This window comes from Lithobates pipiens, unplaced genomic scaffold, assembly GCF_037356315.1.
Source record: "Lithobates pipiens isolate NorthernLeopardFrog02 unplaced genomic scaffold, aLitPip1_a1.2 Scaffold_18, whole genome shotgun sequence".
Lineage (NCBI taxonomy): Eukaryota > Metazoa > Chordata > Amphibia > Anura > Ranidae > Lithobates > Lithobates pipiens.
In genome coordinates, this window is record NW_027507758.1 from 382130008 (window position 1) to 382155730 (window position 25723).

General features: G+C 40.2%; 1 protein-coding gene across 1 annotated transcript in view; it reads right to left on the reverse strand.

Moving 5' to 3' along the window:
- CSMD1 (CUB and Sushi multiple domains 1) overlaps window positions 1–25723 on the reverse strand; it is a 2539710-nt gene that overhangs the window by 757645 nt on the left and 1756342 nt on the right. Inside the window, exons 14-16 of the mRNA XM_077487775.1 lie at window positions 20845–21171; window positions 18838–19032; window positions 17371–17509 (exon numbers count right to left, since the gene is read on the reverse strand). Coding sequence (XP_077343901.1) covers window positions 17371–17509; window positions 18838–19032; window positions 20845–21171 — 661 coding nt within the window. The remainder of the gene's footprint in view (window positions 1–17370; window positions 17510–18837; window positions 19033–20844; window positions 21172–25723) is intronic.

A 25723-nucleotide genomic window follows, 5' to 3' on the forward strand; every position in this document is an offset into this window, starting at 1 on the left:
TATAAACCTGCCTGAGCGTCTAGTGGAGCGATTAAAAACACAATTCCATTCCACAGTAAGCGATATGGTTCTACCCTAACTGGGGGTCAGTCTGGCAGCCTTTGTAGACCTCCTTTATGCAGTGAACTTTCCACTTATGTAACTTAAACTGGACGCAAACCTCAAGAATTGGGACAATTTAGGGCTCTCATGGCTAGGTAGGGTCAACTCAGTAAAAATGACCTTGCTACCGCAAATCCTTTACCTTTTCAGGTGCCTCCCCATACCGATCCTTAAGGACCAACTTGGGCAGTTTCAATACAAACTCTTAAGGCTTATTTGGGGAACAAAAGGCCATAGAGTTGCCAAGGAGACCCTATACCAAGCTCGAGATAAGGGAGTATTGGGACTACCAAACCTCCTCTGGTACTATCAGGCTGCCCCAACTATCCCAACTTTCTGTCATCTACTCTAAATCAGCTCACTCAGACTGGGTCCATATAGAATGTCCAGCTAACCCACATTATACGCTAGATTTCCTTCTCAGGTGCCCCCCAATCTAGACCTGGAATAATGGCCCCCACTCTCTCCCACTCCCTGGTTTCCCTCAAAATTAACCCACTTTTGATCTCTAAATGGTATCCCCTTGCTCATCTCTTTAGCAACCCCCTTTTTTCCCCAGGAATGGACATTAAGGCCTTTAACTGGTGGCTTAATTAGGGGATGTGCAGGCTAGGACATTTCATTCACCCCACTGGTCCCATCATGCTTGCCTATTGTGTAAGCAAACTACAGATTGGCACATTTCCACATATGACAGATAAAGGTACTTTCTCCACAAATTATGGACCTACAAACCAGACCCATTAACACTTACTAACTATGAATTATGGTGTGGGCAAGCTATGGAGCAGAGGGGGGATATCGGTGATATATCGGTCACTGCTGGAGGAGTACATCGATTTTCGCAATGTCTTTGACAAAGGTCAAGAAGGCAATTTGCCTCCACACTGGCCGTATGATTGTGTAATTGACTTTCAACCTGATGCCATACCCCCTCATGGCTGGGTTTACCCTTTGTCGGTCTTGGAGGATAAGTCCATGGATGTTGCAGACACACTTTCACATGGCTTCATCCACAAATACTCGTCCCCTGCTGGTGCTCGTTTTTTCTTTATGAAGAAGAAGAGTGGTGAACTGAGACCTTGTATTGATTATAGGGGTCTCAATCGTTTCATGATTAAGAATGCCTATCCAATTTCCTTGATTACGGAGTTATTTGACTGCCTCAAGGTTACAACAGTTTTCACAAAGCTTTATTTGAGAGTGGCATACAATCTCGTGAGGATTAAGGAGAGGGACGTGTGGAAAACTACATTTAATACAAGAACAGGCCATTATGAGTACCTTGTAATGCCTTTTGGCCTTTGTAACACCCCAGCAATTTTCCTGTAATTCATTAAAAATGTCCTCTGAGACTTGTTGCAGTTATGTGTGGTGGTTTATCTCAATGATATCCTCATATTTTCCAAGTCCCTGGAGAGCTACCACACAGATGTCTGTCGTGTGCTTCAGAAACTGAGAGAGAGCAATCTCTTGTAAATTGGAGAGGTGTGAGTTCCATCGTGAACAGGTTAAATTCCTGGGTTATGTCATTTCCACTGCTGGTTTTGCGATGGACCTAGAGAAACTTTCAGCAGTCCTACAGTGGCTCCGACCCATGGGTTTACATCCTCTGCAGCGTTTCCTGGGCTTTGCCAACTATTATCAGAAGTTTATTCGTAACTTCTCATCTCTGGTCAAGCCCCTGACTGATATGTCCAGAAAGGACGGCAACCCACAGAGTTGGTCTCTGGAGTCCGTAAAGGCCTTTGAGAGGCTCAAGGCTGCCTTTGTTTCTGCTCCTATGTTGGCATATCCTGATCTTACGTTACCTTTTATCCTTGAGGTTGATGCTTCTGAGTCTGGAGTCGGTGCCCTTCTGTCTCAACGTCTTACCTCTGAGAGTGCTTTTCATACTTGTGGCTACTTTTGCAAGAAATTGTCATCTGCAGAGTTCAATTACGAGATTGGTGACAGAGAGATGTTGGCGATCATTCTAGCCCTGAAAGAATGGAGACATCTCATCGAAGGTACCACTGTGCTGGTTCTCATTCTTACTGACCATAAGAATCTCACATTCTTGTCTGAGGCTAAATATCTCTATCCCAGAAGGGCATGATGGGCTCTTTTCTTGTCAAGTTTCAATTACATTGTCTCATTCTTACCTGGTACTAAGAATGTAAGGGCTGACATTGGAGTCGGTTCCGGTTCCTGTGATTCCTCCTGATCGTATTTTGCCTACGGTTTGCACCAGTTTAACTTCACCTTTGGGTGACAAAATTCTTGCTGCTCAGGTCCATTCTCCTCATGAGAAACCTTGTGACCACTGCTTTGTCCCAGAGAGCCTCCATTCTGCCATGCTCCAGACTTACCATTCTCCGAAGGCTGCTGGCCACCCTGGGAAGAATCAACTCTTTTGGGCCATTTCCCAACAATTCTGGGGCCTAGTCTATGTGCTGATTTAACTTCCTTTGTAGCTGCATGTTCTGTGTGTGCTCAGAGTAAGACTTCACGACACCTTCTAGTGGGACTCCTACAACCCATACCCAATTGAGAGAGGCCCTGGACCCACTTATCTATGGATTTCATTGTGGAATTACCCAATTCCCAGGGCAACACAGTTATCCTTATGGTGGTTGACCGGTTCTCAAAGATGTGTCATTTTATTCCACTTAAGAAGTTGCCTGCTTCTAAGGAACTGGCTTCCATTTTTGCTCGGGAGATCTTTTGCTTTGCTTTTGCTTACATGGGCTACCCAAGGTGATTGTCTCGGACAGGAGTAGTCAGTTTGTGTCCCGGTTCTGGTAAGCCTTTTGTGCACAGTTGGGAATTCAGCTTGCTTTCATCTCTTATCACCCACAGTCTAATGAGGCCGAAGAACGAGCCAATCAGTCCTTGGAGCAATTCCTATGTTGCTAGATTTCTGACCATTATAAGAACTGGTCAGACCTATTACCATGGGCAGAGTTTTCTCACAACAGTGCCTTGAATCCTGTTTGCCGATTGTCCCTGTTTGTGGCAAATTATGGTTGCCAACCTTCCATGTTGCCTGACTTGTTTGTTCCACAGAATATTCCTGCATTAGAGGAGCATCTCCGTGGTCTTCGTTCCACTTGGCCATGATCGCAGATGCCTGCCTGCGCCTTCCTATCAGGTTGGGGACAGGGTCTGGCTGTCATCTCGTAACCTCTGACTTCATGTTCCTTCACTGAAGTTTGCACCTCAGTTTATTGGGCCTTTCCTCACAGGATTAACCCAGTGGCTTACGTATTAGACATGCCTTCTAATATGCATATTTTGAATGTATTTCATGTCTCCTTATTAAACCTTTGGTCTGCAACCACTTTACCACCTCAGTGCCACATCCTCCTCCTGTACAGGTTGAGAACCATGAGGAGTATGAAGTACAGTCCATTGTAGGCTCCTGTAGGTTCCATGGATGCATACAGTACCAGGTGCATTGGAAAGGGTATGGTCCATAGGAACGCTCTTGGGTCTCATCCTCGGACGTACATGCCCCTGTCCTCCTCTGTGATTTCCATAGACATTTTCCCCTCAAGCCTGGTGGTCCTCTGAGGGGGATTGGTCGTGGAGGGGGTACTTTCGGGGCTGGGCTCACCCCTTCCTTCTCTGAGCTGGTCGCTCAGCCGTTGGCTAATTGCCAGCTCCTATCTCTCCACAGTTACTCAGCTAGTGCTGATATCCTGCTCATCAGTCCTGCCTAGTTAAGCCGCCCCGTCCAGAGGAGCTCTGCCTTCACCTTACTCAACATCACAGAGAAGGTCTCGTGCATTCCTGTTAAAAGACTTACTTGGCTGACAAACCTTCTGGCTCCAGATCCTGCTTGCTGTTTTACTACACTCATCTCCAGCTCCCTGGCGTTTGGCTTGTCTGACTATTCATTCCGGTTCCTGAACTCTGACTATGTTTTGACTACGTTTGTTCTATTTACTTTTATTATTAAACAAGTGTGATTTAACTGTACTTCTGTCTCGGGCTGATTTCATGGTTTCTAACAATATGGCCCTGGTCAAAGCAAATCTTAAGGTTCTAATGAACGTCCCCTCAAAACTGTCCAGGATTTATCCCATGTCCTCTTCTCTATGCGTCTGGAATTGCGGTCATGTGGGATCAATGAAGCATGTATGGTGGGATTGCCCCAAAATTAGAGGATTTTGGAATAAAATTTGATGATCTGAAAAGTTACAGATCTTCCCATACAGAAATCACCCCACATAGCGCTACTGAATTTGCTTACCCAAGACATACCCAAACTGGCAAGTCCCCTCATTATGTTCATCATTATTGGGACTAAATTAACCACTGCACAAGTTTGGAAACAACCTCATGATTCTTTCACATTAGGAAAATATCTCCTTGATTATGGCCCAGGAGAATATAATGAGCACTTTGTTAGATACTTCAGAGAAATACAAGGCCATCTGGGAACCCTGGGCCCATTTTATGCAGATAGAGCTCACCCCTTGTTCTGGTACATTATATGCAGAGTGACATGAGAATATTCAGGTCACTTCTTCTACTCTGTCTTCTCCTTCCTGCTATCTTTCCTCCTCTTCCTTTTATTCCTTACTCTTGATCTCATGTTGCCTCATCCCTGACTCTGGGATTCTTCTATGGCAACACAAGTAATTTTCATGGACATCTCCAACGTAAGGGGTACCCCTGGTTTCAAGGAGACAGTGTCCATAAGATCCTCCTCATAAAAACTTCAGTTTTTATACTCATCTTTCAGGGTACCGATACAGGTATTTTTATATTCCCATGTACATTCTAAGTTTAACGAAAAAGGTTATGGAAAGTGTAAAGATTAAAAGTAGATACTTTCTCTTTTCTAGTACTAATCTCCAGGACAAGTGCTCTGGGAGATGGTCATAAGGTATCTGGAATTACTAACAGTACTCATTTAAATTACATTCTATACCTTTCAACAATTAATACGCCTTTTACCTATGCGTTCTTCTCCCTCATTCCTGCCTCCAATTTTGGGGGGTTGTTCTCCCTTTATTTTCTGGCTGGTTAAGCTCAGGCCTTCCCGAAGCATCACAAGGTATCTCACACTGATATGCACAGTCACTTCTACTTTGACTTAAATGGTGTCCCCAGTTTTTAGTTCATAGATACATTGAGTTCTTGACAGTTTGATCCCTGGAGGGGTGTCATGGGGAGAGGGAAGATTCACCTATTTCCTTGCATTCTGGTATTTTGCAACCATGGACATATGTAGGAGGCATTTCATGTTATATTGATGTACTTGTTTAAGACCCTTTGTTTTGGATGACATGTAACCATGTACTTCTGTTTGCTTCAATTTATCTTTTTTCCTTTTGTGAAATGATCAATACAATTTATTGGAAGTAAAAAAGAACTGAAAAAGGCCATATATTTTGTATTAGGGATATGCTTTGGGCTCACAGTTTGGGGAATCACTGAACAAATTAGCAATATTTGGCCAGGTCACCTGACCGAGTCTTTTGTAGCTAGAATCCAAAAAAGCAGCTGGGGATCCTGAGAAACATTGCTGACAAAATATGGGCATGACTATATTTAGTCAATGATGTCATCCAGGACCCTCTGAACTCTGTTTACATTACCACTGTGCTGGGGATTCTAGAATTTTCGGTGGGTGTGGGAAGCATCATCATGTGGCAGGTTGTTGTTGTGAAGGGAAATCATCATTAAGCAGTGGTGAAACATACAGTAGCTGGGTGGCAGGACATTATGACTGGTAATGGATTTTCATTTTTTGGATAACGTGACTCATGAGGGATTTAGATCAAAGGACATTGTCTCTTTTTTCTGGAAGTTCATTTAAAAATGTGCTTACAGTGTCAGTGTATTTATTTACATATTACCTTTTAGGATATGAGTAATAAGGTGTACTACCTTATTTTGTACTCATTTCAAAAAAAGTTAAGAAAAATTTAATACAAATTTCTTAAAAATGTAAACAATGTCTCCAAATGTAAATTCATTGCCAATTACATCATCCAGATATTTTGGCAGGGATCCAGGCTGATGTCAATGACATTAACCAGGATCCCTATGTGTTTGCCTACATTCCAGTGGTTTGGGGGATCTGTCATTTAGTGATGGTAGTCTGGTGGAGCAACATCATTGTGTTGTAGGTTTTTAATAGTGTTTTTAGAGGACTTTACTCATTCCCCTGGGAAGGTGAGGTATTTGGGGGCCCTCTTATTCCTGTATGCGCAGCTTTAAGGCATACACAAGCGTGATATTTAAAGGACTTGAATGTATTCTGTATTTTTTATGTAGCCCTTTAAAGTGCATGAAAATATGCTCTGCCCACTGAATGGTATTTTTTTTCTTGCATTGGTATATGTCCCCCATGGCAATGTATAGCTACCAATGGCCTTTTTTTTTAACAATAGCTTGCAAATTGGCCTTTAAAAAGGGCAGAAACTGGGGGCGCATGCGCGGAGCTCAGCATGGCGGACGCAAGTCACTAGAGCTCCGCACTCACCGCTGCTGAACCGGGATATATAACGCCGTATTTCACTGCTAACGATTCCCGAATCTGCTCCGATCCTCGGGCATCCTACTGCCCCTCACCCGGGATGGTTCTTACGGGCCAGCGAGGGAAGCAAAAGCAGAAACCTATTAAAGAGGCCTTGGCGCGCGCCTCCTCTAAAATGGCAGCGAAGGCCCTTGCTGCCACACAACTACAAGGCCTACCTCGAGACCACGGTAGCAGTAGCGAGGAAGAAGGTGAGCGGCCTGAATCTCCGGCCTCCCCAACGCCTCCGGTTTCTGGCATGTCTCAGGCCGATTTCCTGGCACATATAGATCTAATGCTTAAGAAAGCGCTGAAAACAACTTCGGATCAGATAACCGATAGACTTTCCCCAGAAATTCGTGAGCTGGGTCAACGCACGGCGGACTTGGAAACCAGGGCCGATGACACCGAGCTCAATTTGCATGAATTGGCACAAGAACAGGAGGCTCTCCGGGAGGAAAATGCTGCTCTGCTGTCCCGACTGGAAGATATCGAGAACCGTTCGCGTCGGTCGAACCTTCGCTTGAGAGGTATTCCTGAATCAGTCGATGATCTCCAGTCATTTACGACGGCTTTGTTTCAAGAGTTATCCCCCTCTATTCCGATCGAACGGTTAGAGTTCGATCGTATCCACAGAGCACTCACCAGACTCCAAGCGGACGGACCTCCCCGCGACATTATTGTTAAGCTACATTACTTCCGAACGAAGGAGCAACTCATGTCTATAGCCCGCGAAAAGAACAACCTTCAGTTCCAGGGCCATTCCTACCAGCTATTCACGGATTTAGCCCCACTAACAATTGCAAAGAGACGTGCAATGAAGCCACAGTTGCTAATCCTTCAACAACATCAAATTAAGTATGCATGGCGGTTCCCATTTGCTCTTTACTTCGCATACCAGGGGCAGCAACACACCTGCTCTACGCCAGCGATTCTTCAAGCCCTCTTAGAGAACCTCCAACTGGCTCCGTCAGCCCCACCCCCTCCAGTGGGAGATGTGGTGCCTCGAACCCCGGCACGAGCTACACCCTATCCTAACATGGCTACCCCGAGGAGGAATCGGCAGGATCTCCCTGGCGTATCTGTGCCTCGGCGAGGCACCCCCAAGTCCTCTTCTAGACTGAGCTATCCTAGCCCAAAGGTATTCATACCTCGCTGATCCCCTCCTGTTCAGTTACTTCTTTTTGTTTTTTGTCTCCCCAATTTTTACTGCCGTAACCTGAACTTACCACGAGACTCACGTTATTTGAGCACAGGCCTGCAAGCCTATACTGATCCTGGCAGGTAGCCGAGACTAAGACGCTGCCACTTTCTCCAAAGTACTTTATCCACATCTTTACCCCACCTACCATTTGCCCCCCCCCCCCTTTTTTTTTTTTTTTTTTTTTTTTTTTTTAACTTAGACACACTATACCGGGCTCTTCTGCTTTGATGCCCACATTGTTTCCTTTTAGTCTGTGCCGCCACAATATTTGCTAAACCAGTACAGCTTTATATTTGTTCTATGGGACAGTTGGCGACTAAATTAGACCGGTAGTGGATATACCTTCTGACCATCCTAGTTATTTTCTCGCGGGCCGATGATCTGGCCAAGATTGATGAGTCACTGACTCGTAGGCCTGTTCATCTCCTCGCGAGATATTTATTTATTCATGTATTTTTAGCTACTTTCAGAATGTCACACGATGCTCCTATTGTCTTTGCTTACTCTTACCCTCCTGGATCCCCCTCCCTACCTTTCCTTGTTCCCCCCCTCCCCCATCACTTTTTCCCTGTTCCCCGTCCCCTCTTTACCTCCCTATTATTTGAGCTGCCATGACTTCTCAAATCCCGGCAGAACTAAAATAAGGTTTAAAATATATAATATTACTAATATTACTTGATAATCTCTAAGTTTCCCAGTCCATACCCCTGGGCTTTTCAGTTTACTTTATGTTTGAATCGTATTCTGTCATTAACAATGTTTTCTATTTGCAAATGTATGCCTTTTCATTACCGGTTCGCAGTGGTGAATTGTCACTGCTCCCCCTTCTGATGGTGCGACCCCCTGTTGACTGGCGAGTCGGCGGGTTGATTGTCGTTCCCCCTAGTTGCTGGGTTCGGTCCACACCACCCCATGCAATGCTCTTTTTCTCCTCTCACCTTTTCTACTCTCTGCTCTCTACTCTATCCTTTGTTCTGTCATGTCTTTCTCTATTGTCTCCTCCTCACATCTATGGTCGATCGGTCCGTGCAGCCCTGGGTAGGCTAATGTCCGCTTTTTTCTACCAAATCTCATGGCCCCCCTGAGTATCTTATCACTCAACGTGAAGGGACTCAATTCCCCCAACAAACGAGTTAAGGCCTTTAGAACCTTTATCTCCTTGAAAGCCCAAGTAGTCGCACTACAAGAAACACACTTTGCAGCCCATACCACACCTAAATTTTTCAATGCCAAATTTCCCCAAGTTTACACAGCCTCCTCTTCCACGAAGCACAGAGGAGTCCTCTTAGCATTCCACCATTCTCTACTATTCTCTATCTCGTCGGAAGTAAGAGATCCAGAAGGTCGCTACCTATTAGTTTCAGGACACATACAGGACACGGAAGTTACCTTTGTGTCATACTACGCCCCCAATACTAACCCTAACCCTTTTTTCTCACATTTACTACAGATAATTCAGACACATGCTAGAGGAGCGCTTTACGTATGCGGCGACTCTAACTTAGTCCTGCATCCACACCTGGATAAGTCCCCATACTCATCAGAAATTTTTTCTCTCTCTAAAAGACTAAGCAAGCAGCTTGCTCACGCGACGCTCCTCGATACATGGCGTGAATGCAACCCCCTTAAGAAGAACTATACTTTTTATTCAAACCCACATAAATCCTTCTCGAGGATTGACCACATCTTCCTCCCGCTAGCTGCTGCGCCCACTCTGTTGCATTCCCGCATACACCCGATATCCTGGTCTGACCATAGCGCGGTGATCACGACAGTTTCGTCAATAATCCCGCAGAACACAGATAGAACATGGTCTTTGAACGAAATTCAGCTTTCTAATCCGTCTTATTGTCTAGATATTCAGACGGCCTTAAACGACTATGTTTCTTTTAACAACACCCCGGGAATATCTCCTACCCTCCTCTGGGAAGCCCATAAACCAGTTATCCGAGGTACATGCATTTTCGGTATCCTCTCACCTTAAGAAATTCAGACAGGCCCAGTTACAACAGCTAGAGGAGGACCACCAGCGTTCCTTTCTTCTCTTTCAGTCTGACCCCACTGAGACTAATAGACTTGCTCTAGATAAAGCCAAGTTGGCCCTGGATCTTGTGCTTGCTGAAGAGGCAGATAAGTCTATCCACAAATCGGCGCATACACTTTATACAAAGGCGAACAAGCCTAGCACCTTTTTAGCACTGCGCCTACGGCAACCTGATAGGTCCTTTAAACCTATTAAGCTTCGGCTGGCACAGGGTGGCATGACCAATAACCCAGTGAAAATCTTAACAGAATTTAGTACTCGATTGTCTAAACTATATGAACCTGGTGCACCCTTCTCTAGCGCCCAGGCGAATTCCCTCCTCCACCCGCTATCTCTCTCTAACCTTTCAAATACTGACCGTTACACAATAGAAGCACCTATATCCAATGTAGAAATTCTTGCAGCTATCAAGTCCCTTAAACCTAACAAAAGGCCCGGCCCAGACGGTTTAACGGCATCATATTACAAAAAATTTGCCCACACCCTCTCCCCCCTTTTAACTAAATCTTTTAATTCTCTCCTCCAGCAACATTCCTTCGGCAGAGATGCGCTAACAGCTATTATTTCGATGATTCCTAAACCGAACACTGATTCTACTTTATGGTCCAACTTTAGGCCGATATCATTACTTAATGTTGACGTCAAAATTCTGGCCAAGGTCCTAGCGCTACGACTCAATCCAGTAATAGGGAAACTGATACATAAGGACCAGGTTGGGTTCATCCCCAAGAGACAAGCCAGTGATAATGTCCGGAGGGTCGTCTTGCTACAGCATATTGCTAAAGCTCGTAAGATTCCCATGCATTTGCTCTCACTGGATATACACAAGGCATTTGATACGGTCTCTTGGCCATACCTGCAATATATACTACAATATTGGGGATTTGGTCCTCACTTTCTCAAATGGATAGGAGCCCTATACACCCAACCTTGTGCTTATGTACGCTATGCCGGCTTTAAGTCAGAACGCTTTCCTATACAGCGAGGAACGAGACAAGGCTGTCCCCTCTCCCCCTTGTTGTTCGCCTTAGCTATCGAACCCTTGGCTGCTTTAATAAGGGCAGACCCGAACATCCGGGGATCGGAGATAGCAAACACGACACATAAATTGTGTCTGTTTGCAGATGATGCTTTGCTGTTCGTTACAACTCCTCATACGACCTTGCCTAATTTATGCAAATTACTGGAGAAGTTCGCTGGCCTAGAGGTCAATCAGGCTAAATCTAGAGCTCTAGACGTATCTCTGCCGAGTGATGAGCTTAATCTTCTTCGCAGCAATTTCCCTTTTCAATGGTCCTCATCCTCTATCCCATATCTTGGTGTCCATATCACGAAAGATCCGCTGCATTTGTTCCAATATAACTATCTTCCGCTATTTAGGAAGCTGACTAGTCTTCTATCTTCCTGGCAGCCATTGTGTGTATCGTGGTTGGGTCGCATAGTGGCAGTCAAAATGACACTGTTACCTAAATTATTATATCTATACCGAGTCCTCCCGATTCGTGTCCCATTATATTTTCATCGCCTGGTTCAAGGTAAAGTATTCAAATACATCTGGGGAACAATTAGGCCTAGAGTCACCAAAGCTACTATGTACCACCACAAGTCATTAGGTGGATTGGGAGTACCAAATTTTAGATACTATTACTGTGCATCTCAAATTGCACAACTCACCCTATACCATGCTAAAACGGAGATACCGATATGGGTCAGCCTCGAAGCTATAGACACCTCCCCGATAAGTATATCTAATCTCTTGTGGCTCCCCCCTACACAGAGAAGCAGACTCAGCAATCCGATTACAGCCCATTCCCTTAGAATCTGGGACGAGACCCACAAATCTTTCCGACTTAAATCTCGTCATCTACCATTACTCTCTATTATCGGCCACCCTTCATTTATCCCTGCCTTTTCTGAATCTGGATTATTTACGGCTTGGTCTGGAGCAGGGCTCGACCGAGTTGGTACCCTTATGCACAAGGGCAAAATCAGGTCCTTCCCTACACTCCAGGCCCAATCGCACATACCCAATAGTGAATGTTTTCGTTATCTACAGATCGCCCATTTCCTCAACTCAATCCCTAAACCTACTAGTCCCCATGATAGTAACTCTTTTTACGAGCAAATATGCGAAACAGACCCACATGCACCAGGCATTATCTCCCAACTGTACACTCATTTCTCCTCCTCCCCTACATCACTCCCATCCTATACTAGGGGCTGGTCCACAGACCTCGAACTGGACCTCGAAGTAGACACATGGAACACAATCTGGACTAACACAAATAAAGCAACGCAGAATGTTATAGCCTCTGAAGCTAATTATAAAGTCCTTATGCGCTGGTACTTGGTCCCAGCCAGGATAGCCAAATTTGTTCCGGGATATCCCGCTACATGCTTCAGGGGTTGTAACACAGCGGGCACACACTTCCACATATGGTGGTCTTGCTCAGTAGCACAGCGTTTTTGGATAACTTCCTTCCAGATTGCATCAACCCTTGCGGGGCACACTATTTTACCTGACCCCTCGTTGGCCCTTCTCAACTCTACTCCCCATAACTACACTCGTAGTCAATTGGCCTTATTTTTGCAACTCACCACAGCTGCTAAACAAACTATTGCCAAGGCGTGGAAAACCCCTACGCTCTCGGTGGCGGAAATGAAGAATAGGGTAACAAGGGCCATGATTCACTCCAAATCAGAGGCGAAACTCCTCGATCGTATGCCCCAATTCTACAAAATATGGCAACCCTGGATACAACACTTTCTACCCCCGGATTTCGACCCCTATCTATTTGAGCCCTAAGCTATTTGCAGAATTGGGATGGTCTCAAGCGTATGAAGGCCTGGGTCTGTACGGACCGGTTGACCGACTTTCCTTCATTTGTTCTCTCCTACTCTTTCTCCCCTTTCCCGTCATTCTATTTTCCGACCTTTATTTCTGTCTTCTTCTAGCTGTTCTCTCCTTCTCCTCCCCTCTCTTTATATGGAAATCTTTTGTACATGCAGTACCATTTCTCCTCTATTTACAACTAACTTAGAGGAAGAGTGTATCTAAACTAACTGACTCCGATACAATCGGAATGTTTCAATTCTGTTCGCTATATGTTCCAGTAAATACTCTTCGTACAGCTCTACGCGGCATACGCATTTGCTTGTCTGTACCGTGTTATCGAGTATGATGTCGCAAGTTGTTTGTTTCATTGTTTTACATATTTTGTTATACCGAAACTATTTTAACAATGTACTGTATATTCTGTCTGTGAATTGAGAATAAAAATTTTTGAAAGAAAAAGGGCAGAAACTAATTATTATTGTGCCCTTGGTAAAAAGTGTTAAATTGAAACTGTAAGGCAACAAAGCCCAGTAAGTGTGACAATGATTTAACATTTTACTATTTTAAGTACTGGCATTTTTTATGATCTGTATAAATTGGGACCTGATTATTGACTTCCTTCGGAAAATGATAACAATACAAAATATAAAGCTTGATGGTGATTAAATCCCAACCTCTGCCTGGACTTTCTTATAGTCACAATTGAGGCATCTTACTCTAAGGCGAGGGGGTCGAAAAAAAAGATGGATTATAATGCCAGAATATTCTCCAGGTATAAATTTTACAGACATCAAAAGTTTGCGTAATGTGATCACAAAAATCTAAAACATGGTGGGCATGCAATATAAACCACTACTTTTTATGATCTCCACCAGAAGCGCTGGATAATAAAGCAGGGGAGCAAATATGAGACAGGGACACAATGTTATTTTCGAAAACTACATGACCCTGTTTAACGTTTTATTGCTGAAATTCTAGTCTGGTGTTACCAGATATCAAACATAAATACTCAGTAATCAGAATTATTTATTTTTTGCACACATTATTATGGGTTAGAATGCATCCTCTGTGTTACTAGTTAATGATGTTGGTTCTCTTGAATTATGATGTCTAAGGTCTATCCAGCTTCATCAGAAATCCTTCCAAGGCAATAGAAATATTGCCTGCAAGATGCTTGCAAGGTTTCCTCACTGACAGCAACAATATTGCTGTACAAATGTGTGTACTTTTGTTTTAAGCTAGAAAAAAAATATTTTGGAATTAAAGCATCACCTGCAATAATAAACAAAACTGTCTGAAGTGAAATATAATCTACAGTTTCTAGCAAGACTGCAATAACATTTTAATAGCATAATCACTGAGCAAACAATTAATTTAGCGTTATCAAAGTGCATGCCATTGTTTGTAATTTGCTACACAATCTACTTGATACAGAATATGTGATATGTATATCGCTGCTGCTCTAAGCCTTACTGTGCACTTGTTAAATAAGCCTTGATTATAGAAACATGCTAAAAGATTCACTTTATTATGTATCACCTTCCAGATCCATCAATATGGCATCTCGATGGAGTTAAACACAACATGGCCCAGCATGTCTGTTTACATTTTTTTTCTGGAACCTTGCGTTAACAATTTTCTGCTCCTTGAATCTTTAGGGCTTAGATTTATGACAGATGATGAAGCATGAAATCATTCTCCACTGGCTATCTTTTTTACCAGCAAGCTGACACCCTCTCTTGATACAATATAACACTGTTCAGTGAATACTATTCAGATTCGTCTGTAGAGATGTTAACCTCTTGAACTATAAAACCAGAAAATTGTACAATATTATACTTGTCAGCACAGATTAGTATAAAGATGTGGATTTAAAAAAAGATAAAAGCTGCATAATCATAATCTTGATTAAACAGCTTATAAACCCCATTTGTCATTGAAACTAATTTGAAAGCATGTGGAGTTATTAAATAGAGACTTGAATTATAACATACTTCGTTATAAAAATGATTTAACCTGGCATTAATGCCTATTGTTTTTAGCCAATTTTAAATTTCCCAGATTTCCTGGGTTATGTTGTAATGATTTGTTATGTAAAAAGATTAACCTATGATAAAGAATAGGTATTTTGTATATGATTGCATTTATATACCACATACTGTGTATTGTATGTATTTCCTGATTTAGTATGGTAAATAAATTTGCTGGTTCATAAAACTTTAAATCTCCTGAATATTGGCCTTAGGTCTGTCTAATCTGGAAAAAAACACACAATTTGGGATATTAAAGCAGAATTAAATTTGGATAGTAAAAAAAAAAACTGCGAGGGGCATTTAATAAAGTAGGCATGGCACTTTTTTGATGGCCCATGGGTGGTATGGTCTGCGCCTAGGTAGAATCTTGTGCCAGCTTCATAATAGCTTTCTGAGATATGTGCCAGATTCAGGTAGTTCTTCTACCACTTTTAGAATCTGTAAATATATCCACAAAGGATTAAAACATAATTACATCCAGTTCACAGATAAATGTGTGGGGCATTTTGTGTTGGGAAGTGGTCATGAAATTTGAAATCATTTGTTTTCCCAGGATCTTTGCCGAAGGCACGAGATATTTCCATTTTCTATGTGCCTTGTACAGAATCTGATGTATAAGGTAAATACATCTTCTAATCTGTGATCATTTGTTACAGGAAACACTATTTCTTAAATGGTTTAAGGGTGGGGGAATATAACAGTTATGTAGACTTCACATTTTGATGAAAAATTTGCATTAGGATAATTACTGTGGTAGAACCTTTTCACGTGTGTAATTTATGTGGAAAACTGTTGGAACCCTCAATACCAGAAAAGGTAGAAAGGCACTGCATGCAAAACTCAAATTCAGGCTAAATCCAGGCGCTTATTAGGATGCATGGCAGTCACATATCACAGTAAAACATTAGCTTGTCAGTCCTAACAAGTTTGTTGTAAATCCATGGAGCTAATTTACTAAAGAAATCAAATCTCATTATATTCAATAAAGTTAAGTTGTTTTCACTTAAATCATATGTAGGCAAACTTTTTTTCCCTGCATACATTTACTTAATTCACTAAGCTAAATGAACAATAATGAACTTAGTAAATTAACGGAATGTGAAGATATATGCAATGGGGTTGATTTACTAAAGCTGGAGAGTGCAAAATCTAGTGTGGCTGTGCATGGTAGCAACTTCAGCTTGTTCAATTAAGCTTTGACAAATAAAAAAAACATGGATGCTAATTTGTTTCTTTACAGAGCTGCACCAGATTTTGCACCCTCCATTTCTAGTGACTCAACCCCAGTATATCATAGCTAGGGATGGGGGAACAGTTCGGCCCTAACTTTGGTTGTTTGGATGTTCTGCGAACACCGAACAATGTGCAGTGTTCGGTGAAATTTCAGGACACTGTTAAAGTCTATGGGACATTAACATGAAAAATCAAAAGTGTTAATTTTTAAGGCTTATATGCAATTTATTGTCATAAAAAAGTGTTTGGGGACCCAGGTCCTGCCCCAAGGGACATGTATCATTTTTTTTGTTAAATGCCTGTTTTTTCAGATTTTAATAATGCTTAAAGTGAAACAATAACATTTGAATATTCCTTTAAATTTTGTACTTGGGGGGTGTCTATAGTGTGCTTGTAAAGTGGCAAATTTTTCCCATGTTTAGAACAGTCCCTGCACAAAATGACATTTCTAAAGGAAAAAAAGTCAGTCATTTAAAATACTAGTGGCTATAATGAATTGTCAGTCCTGGCAATACAGACAAAAGTCATTGAAAAAAACAGCATGGGATCCCCCACAGTCCATTACTAGGCCCTTTGGGTCTGGTAAGAATATTAAGGGGAACCCTGAACCAAAATGTAAAAAAAAAAAATGGCGTGGGGTCCCCCCAAAAATCCATACCAGATCCTTATCTCAGCACGCAACCGGGCAGGCCACAGGAAAAGAGGGGGACGAGAGAGCATCCTGAACTGTACCAGGCCACATACCTGAAGGGTCTGATATGGAATTTGGGAGGACCGCCATGCAATTTTTTTTTTAATTTTGGTTTGGGGTTCCCCTTTTATCTCTATTGCTGGGACTGACAATTCATTATAGCCAATAGAACTTTTAAATGACTTTTTTTCCTTTACAAATGTCGTTTTGTGCAGGGACTGTTCTAAACACGGGAAAAAACTTTACAGGCACACTATAGACACCCCCAGGTACAAAATTTAAAGAAATTGTTCACTTTTATTGTTTCACTTTAAGCATTATTAAAATCACTGCTCCTGAAAAAACTGCCATTTTCATAACTTTTTTTTGCATTTATACATGTCCCCTGGAGAAGGACTCGGGATCCCAAACACTTTTTATGAAAATAACTTGCATATAAGCCTTTAAAATTAGCACTTTTGATTATTCATGTTTGTGTCCCATAGACTTTAATGGTGTTTCTGTGTTCTGCCAAATTTTTTGCCTGTGCGGTATGTTCTGGTGCGAACCGCACTCGGGGGTGTTCGGCCCATCCCTAATCATAGCTAGCATGTAATTCAGAAAAATGTATGTATGGGTGTTATAATAGCAAATAGAGAAAAAATATGATCATTAATTCTGCAATCTCTGCATTTGATGAACCATAAGCTTTCAGCATGCATATATTGCCCTACCTCTCAAAAGTGATTTTAACTGAATGCCCAGTTCTTGCTTCAATCACCCATTCACAGTTTAAAGAATCCTTGTAATAGCCAGGCCAGCCTGGAGGCAATATAAGCCCACTTGATGCCGTTAAATGTCCTCCACATGGTGCTGTATAATAAAGTTAAAGTAAAATTGCTCACTATTTAACTGGTTTTAGATAATAGACAAAAATGTTTTAAATGACCATTGAATAATATAAAAATGGTGAAATAATAATATATGCAATCTTGCCAACGCTTGTATAAATAGCCCAAAATAAAAAGAAAGTCATTGGTAAATACAAAATTATCAAGACAATACAAATAGAAAAAGTCAAATCATAAAAAAAAATGAGATAGGTGTGACAATAGCTATAACAGGCTGCTATGGGGCCTGGGGTAGAAGGGAGACAACCAATAGAGAGGCTTTTAAGGAAAGCTATACTGTAAAAGCTTCTAGTATGGAAGGGCTGAAGTCAAATCTCAGGTTTTTTTTGTGACAGATCCTCCTCTATGCAGTAAGAAGCACTTGCCTATCTGTCTGGCAGTTTAGATTTATTATTCCAAAACCTCTGCTTTCAAACTGAAAAGAACCCTGAGTTTCTTCTTTGCTAAAGCATTATAGGAAGGCTGAGGGTTGTCTTTCTATAAACAAGTATAAAGAAGTTAGAGATTAAAGAAGTTTGTGTTAGGGTTATAAAGTAATTGCATGCAAGGACATTAACCATTTTGTCATAATATACAATATAATTAACTTAGATGCTATACCAATAATGATGATTAACTATAACTTTTAATCAAAACACTTGCCTCTAATAGAGTGCAGTCTATCCTGACAACTCTCCTGCTACCTCTGATCTAGGCACACATTAAGATCAGTGACATATACTGTCACAGTTGACACTGCCAGCTGCTGCAGAGAAACTGCGGGAGAGGGGTGCATCAAAATTTTTGCTATGGGGGGGATTTTCAGTTATGCCCTTACTGACCAATTTGAGTTAAGCAGTTTAAAGAATATTAATAATATGATGATAAACTAATACAATAAAAAAATCATAAAATAATGTAATATATAATTTGTAAATTACAGGAACTCTTTACATGCAAGTGGATTTTATTTTTTTTGAGGTTAGATTTGTTATATAAAAAGATCAGATGAATATTGACTTAATAGATTATTATATATAGCGCTTTGACTTTTTGAAATAATAGAATTGTGTTTTGGGGAAGGAACTCACATGCAACAAATTTTGACTTTGACGCTCCCTTGTTTAACCTAGACTACAGTGAAAAGTTATGACTGGAGTTGGGCATTAATGTACAACTTGTAAATGCACACAAAACAACAGGATTTTGTTCATTTGCATTCTAAAAAATGAAACGCTGTTTTTCGGCAGTTAACAAATATCCATGAATTTGTAAAATGTTTAAACAAACATCATACTGGAGATGTGTCACCTTCACATCTTGGAACAGTAGAACTCCAAACTACATTTCCATCTTGTATAATACAAGTAATAGATTCAGATCCTTGGGTTTTGATAAAACCTTCATCACAATGGAAAGATACTGAGCTCCCAAGGAGAAACCTGTCTCCAAACCTCCTTCCATTTATTGGGATTCCAGGATCATGACATTCATTTTGGCCAAATGCTGTAACAGAAATAAATGTATCAACCATAATTTTAAGATTAAAAGATAGATTGGACTACATAAATTCAACACATTAACATGGGTAAATGAAAAATAATAAACCCTATAAAGTAATCAAAAGAACAATATATATATATATATATATATATATATATATATATATATATATATATATATATATATACAGTATACAATGTATCATATAGAGACGTCATCCTCCCAATACAGTGTATCTTACATATCTAGGGGTGACTAGTTAAGGATACTTCGGTCATAACAGTGGGAAGGAAGATATACAGGTATACACTTTTCTGCAAATAGATGGGCTTAGCCAACCTTGTGGCAGTGAAAGGACCATGAAGATCACCTCTTCTTTACTGTTATACCTTCAAAGAATCTCTACAACTATCTAGATGAAAGTATTTTTTCTTAAATTTGTTATGCTAGAAAAAAAGTAATGCTTTTTGGAATGTTTTTCTTTTAAAAGGGAATAAATATTTCTTTACATGAAGTAATTATTGTTATTAAGGTGTGTTTTAAAAACCTTGTCGTAAATAATTTCTAACTATACTGTATATGCGCATGCTAATTTAAAAGACAGACTTTGCTTAATGTATTACAGTGCATAGCAATGGTTGCACTTTGCTTTTCTGTTTATCAGGACATCAAGTCACTTACAAAATGTACTTTTTGTGGGACTGATATCTTTTCTCAACAGTTATTAAAGTATATTTAAAACCAATCACTAAAATCTCAAATAGTATTTAACATGCTAATGTGATTTAAATTGTTTTATATATTATTTAAATCTGCAGCTTGACCTGCCATCAAGGTCCTTGTTCAATCACTTATTTGTATAGGGTGACAGCACTGTCTCCTGGTGGTGCTCCTGCATTGTCACCCTTCCATGCTTCAAATGCAAGCTACAGGTGACCACTTAAAACTCTGTATGGTTCATTGTTGTCACCATCTGAAAAATTACATGTATTGCTTGATTGTGTGCACATAGACAGGAATTGGCTGCAAAGAAGTAAAAGATCAGCAGCACTGAGATGCAAAAAAGGAAGACAAAAAAGTGAATATTTTGTTAACAAATTTCACTACAAATTATGAACAGTGGGGTCAATTTATGAAAGACAAATAGACTGTGCACTTTAGAAGTGCAGTTTCCCTCATTTTCCCCATAGCATAATAAATGCGCTGAAGCTTCACTTTGTAAAGAATACCCAATTAGGTATAAGGAAAAAAACAAAAAACATTATTGCTTACATATGATAGAATGATAGAAATCAGCAGAGCACATTTACTAAGCTCAGGGGAAGAGCACGGTCTATTTACCTATAGTAAATGCACCCCATTTTTTTTTTTAAAGGAAATTCATAAATAAAGACAGTAGAGTAACTGCATTAAACTATTGTGAGCTTTCTCTAGTTGCTAATTTTTTCTAGTTTCTAATCGCTTTTTCAATATATTAATAAAAATATGGAAGTGCAACCATGTAAAAATAAGGAAGTCAAACAAAAACTGCAATAAGGTGAACATTGCAGTAAAAGATATGCTCATGGCAAATACACTATACATTTGCTTTAATATAGATTATATGAAACATATTCAGTTATAATGCCATTGGTAATTTGAGTCAAAGAACATGATGGGGTGTATACACCAATTCTCAGAATCTATAATTTTTATCCATACAGAAATATGACAATGGTTCATTCAGTTCAATTTCTTCTGGGAATGTGTTTAAATAAAAAATCAATTCAAACATATTAAAAAGCTAAGATTGATTTTTTTTTAAATTATACTTACTTGTATAAGTAATATTAAAGCCTCTACCCGTGGTTGAGTGATCAGACTGGAATTCTAGACGTACTATGTGACTATTGCTTGCAATCTGAGAGGGCACTTCATTTCCTGAAAATGTACCAAGTGCAGGTAATTCTGCAATACCTTCATCTTTTACCGCAACATAATCAAACTGGGGTTCTACATCAAAGTCATTAAAGATCAGGTGAATCCGACTTCCTGGTTCTGATATTATTAGCCACACACAGTTCATATTGTTTCCATATTCATCAGGATAGTTTGGTGAGAGAATTATTCCAGAAGGTGTGGTAAAATTAAAGAAGCATGAAACTGTAGAGAAAAACAATATAGGTGATGATACAAGGAATGGCAAACACATGGGGAATTCATTTTTTTTAACATTTAAAATTTAGAGTTTTACAAATGTTAATTAATTTATCTTCCAATAATAAACATTTAAAATGAGTTCACCTTTTTAAAGAAAACAAGACTCCTGGTTTGTATTACTGTAAATTGAAAATTTGATTAGAATCCTTTCCATAGTTTGGCCAATGCAATATATCAAGGCATGGTACATGTACATTTAGGTCTTGGCTCCTATAATATAACTCCAACACAACAAGGAGAATTATTTGTTGGATGATGTGTCAAAAGTGCATGCCATAAACTGACAGGTCATCAGCGTGAAGGTAAATTGTATTTAAAGGCCAGAAACACCTCACCCCTTATCTCACAATTTAATGGGACTCTATTAAAGAAACATCAACTTTTTTATCATTTCTTTTATGTGAATATAAATGTCATTAATTATAAGACTTCATTTAAATGCGTACATAGGTATGTGTTTATACATAGGGAACATGCTGGGGGTGACAGATTATGTGTACCCAGAACTGTGCATTCATGCCTGTGTGAATGTAAAGATTATCATGCATGTGAAGATTTGCACTGTCACTTTGTCTCTCACTCTGTCATTGATTTTGACAGACTGGCTGCACACAGCTTCAGGGAAATCTTGTAATTTCCCAAGTGCATAAACATGACCTTCTGCATGGCTGTAGGAGTATATACCCCCATGTGAATGGAGCTAATCATATCAGAAAATGTTAAAGTGGAACTCCAGTCACATTATAATTCATTTTGAAAAGAGAAAAACACATTTTTATTGTTGCAATTGTTTAAGAGATGGCCTTTCAGGTGTTGACTCAATGGTGAAAAATTCCAAACTGTAAGTTTCTTATAAAAAAAATAAGAGTAAAAGGGAAATCTGCTATTAGGGATTCCAGCTTTGGTGACAACAGTCAATGGTGAAATGTTTGCTCCTTTTGTGGAGATTTCCCCTAACTTTCTTTTGTTTATCTGGGACAGAAAGTGACAAAAAACAGGTTTTTAAACCTTCCCCACTGTAACATAAAAAGTGAGGCACTTATTGTTTTAAAAACGTTGCATTTAAATAGTTCATAAATATATGTGTAAGTGGGGGTTCCTATATTTGCCATTACTGTACATATACGGGTTTTGCTTCTTGTGTGGCAGTTATGTAACAGCTACACCACAGAACAATTAAAGCCCCACAAAATGTATATGATAAAGAAATAGTTTGCACTTATCTATGTACAGTATATATTTAACAGAAAGGTATCAGAACATTGCCAGAGTCCTAGACTAGGTTGCAAAATATCTAATACTATGTTAATTTGGATTTAAAACACTTTGCTGCAGAGGGAGGTTATGAAGCAATTCAGTTTGTATTATATCTAACAAATAGAACAAAAAGGTTACTAATCTCTGGGGATTAACTCCAGTGATAAAGCAAAAATTCTTCCACTCTACAAGACTCTGATCCAGCCTCACCTGGGCTATGCTGTCCAGTTCTGGCCACCAGTCCTCAGGAAGGATGTACTGGAATAAGGGCAACAAAGCTAATAAAGGGTCTTGAGGATATTAGTTAGGAAGAAAGGTTGGGAGCATTGAACTTATTCTCTCTGGAGAAGAGATGCTTGAGAGGGGATATGATTTCAATATAAAAATACCATACCGGCGGTGACCCCACAATAGGGATAAAACGTTTTTGTGGAAGGGAGTTTTAATAAGACTCGTGGCCACTCATTAAAATTAGAAGAAATTAGGTTTAACCTTAAACTACAGAGGGTTCTTTACTGTAAGAACAGCAAGGGTGTGGAATTCCTTTCTGCAGGCGGGGGTCTCAGTGGGGGGCATTCATAGTTTAAAATAATTAGATAAGCACCTGAATGACCACAACATACAGGGATATACAATGTAATACTGACATATAATCACACAAATAAGTTGGGCTTGATGGACTTGCATCTTTTTTCAACCTCACCTACTATGTAACTTTTTTTGACTTGTTAAATAATGATTGTACAGGCTTAAAAACTATATTGTTAGTACTGCAGTTAGCATGGTGCCCTTTAGGCCACTTGAAAACAGTGCTTTCCAGCTGGAGTGCATCCCTCCCGGGGTTTACATGCACTCAGAAGGGACAGGAGAAGTTTCCAACTCCATTGCAGGCAGCCTGTGGAAATCTACGGCATGCTGCAGCTGTACGGGGCTGAACACTATACTGAGTGGAATCAGAGTTTAGGGTCCCGTGCATTTAGGGATAAGGTTCCGATAGGCAAGAGGCCCAAACAGGAGGTTTTTTCTTTCCCTCTTAATTCTAATTTGGTGTTAAAGAATGTTTAGTTTTGCACCTAGAATTCAGGAAATAGCTAACTGGAATTGTTGGTATAAAACAATAGTCGTTTTAAATCATTATTGTTCTAAAATACCAATGCTTTGAAGGTTTGTTACAATTAGGATGTGAAGATGCAGGTGCATTCTTCATGCTAAATATGTTGTCACCCACTGGATTCAAAAACTAGGTTACTTACACAATGGCAATACACAAAACTGCAGCTTCCTTAAAGCAGAACTAAAGGCCTAATACTCACTTTTCTAATGGTTCTGCAGTGGCATCTTCATGCCTTTTCATTGGCCGGTGAGGGATGGGGTCACTCATGCGCATGCAGAACTCAGAGACCTGCCCGGCGCTCAGCTGTGCATGTGCAGCTTAGTTTATAGTGCTGAAGAAGACAGCAAGCAGGTAGGTAGGGGCATTTATCTTGAAATGCATGTCTCGTCTACAATAAAAGCCCGCCCGATCTTTGTTTCCTACAGCTGGACTTCAGTTCCACTCTAAGCAAGGTACATTGCTTGTACTATATCCTTATTGATGATCAGCAATTATAAATAACTAACTGTATTCTGTGAATAGAAGTTTCCTTTAAAGTCTTTATGAACTGTTAAACTTTATTCACAATGTAGAAGTCAGATTTAAATTGGTCTGTAAAAAATGTGCAGAGATAAGTAGATAGATTACTGTGCATGGCACTGTATATGGTAATTGACTTCATGATCTCTCTCTTTTTAAGATTAGCTGATACATTTGGAATGATTAAGGCTATAATTTATGAACATTTGATTCTCAAAAAAGTGATATTTTGTATTGACTCCTTCAAAACACATGTCTCATTATCTAAGAATTGTAATGCATTTACAAAGCATGACTGTAATTGGTTCCAGCATCAATTTATTTATGTTTTCTTAGTCTCCATTCACACTTAGCACTTTGAATTATGGGTGGAATCGCCGCCATTCTCCCCGTGATTCCAGAATCATGGAAAACCCCGGAGGGGGGGGGGGGGTTGGGACATATTTGAGATGCCATTACTTGTTAATGGCACCCCAATCATGGTGCAATTTTGCTGTGGTTGTCACGTGATAAATTGCGCTGCAGTCACAGCAAAATTACAACATGCAAAGCTTGTCATTCAAAAAGAAACAGGAGCTTCTTTTGAGCGACAGTATAGTTTGTTGCGATTTTGCCACGATTGCAGCGGGATTTATCACACATCAACCATGCCAAAATCTCACCACGATTAGGGTGCCATTAATAAGAAATGCCATTGCAAAAGAAGCCTGTGTTTTTTCATGATCCTGGAATCACAGGCAGAATCATGGACAGAATTCACCCAGGTGTAAATGGAGCCTTATTCTTTCCCTCTGGTAATCTTTACAGCAATGTCAGAAGAATTATATGTATGGCCATGTGTGGGTTTAAAAAAAAAAAAAAAGAATTACAAATATGCTTATAATTCATGAATTGAACTTGACTTTGTCTGACAATCAACTATTTATTTTCTAGGTATGGCACACAAACTAAAAGAATTGCTTTGAAATGTGAAAACCTCTTTTGAGTTGACACTGAGTAGCATCATTTAAAGTTCTAGTTCTCTGTCCTTAAAAACTAAATGGTACAAAGGCTTAGCAAATGTGAGCAAAGGGTCTGGTCATGTAATCCCATAGGTTAATTTGTTTTGTTTTATAACAACATACCTGCAGTGCATTGTGTAATTGAACTGAAAACTGCTAGGATCATCGGCACAAGACTCTAAACAGAGGTCAGAACACGCATTACACTATTGACTCAGCATGAACCTCTGCATTAAGATGGTTTCTAAAAAGATAGATTTTATATTGCCCAATGACAAACTACTTTAAGAATATGATCACTGACATAAAGGATCCACTTATCTACATACAAGGGACTCTTGAGCTCTGGGACACATTTATCTGGTGTCTCATTTTGGCCCCTTACACACCAGCTGACCAATCGAGTCTGCCTGTCCGTTTTTCAGGTGAAACCAATTAGACTACACATTGTCCTCTATGGGGCAGCGGATGTCAGTGGACATGTGTCAGCTGATACCCGCCGGGCATCCGATCTGGCAAAATCAGTTGAAAACAGACGTATAGCAATATATTCGCCATCCATCCAGTGGGTTAGATGAGATGACAAATGGATGGAAACAGACAT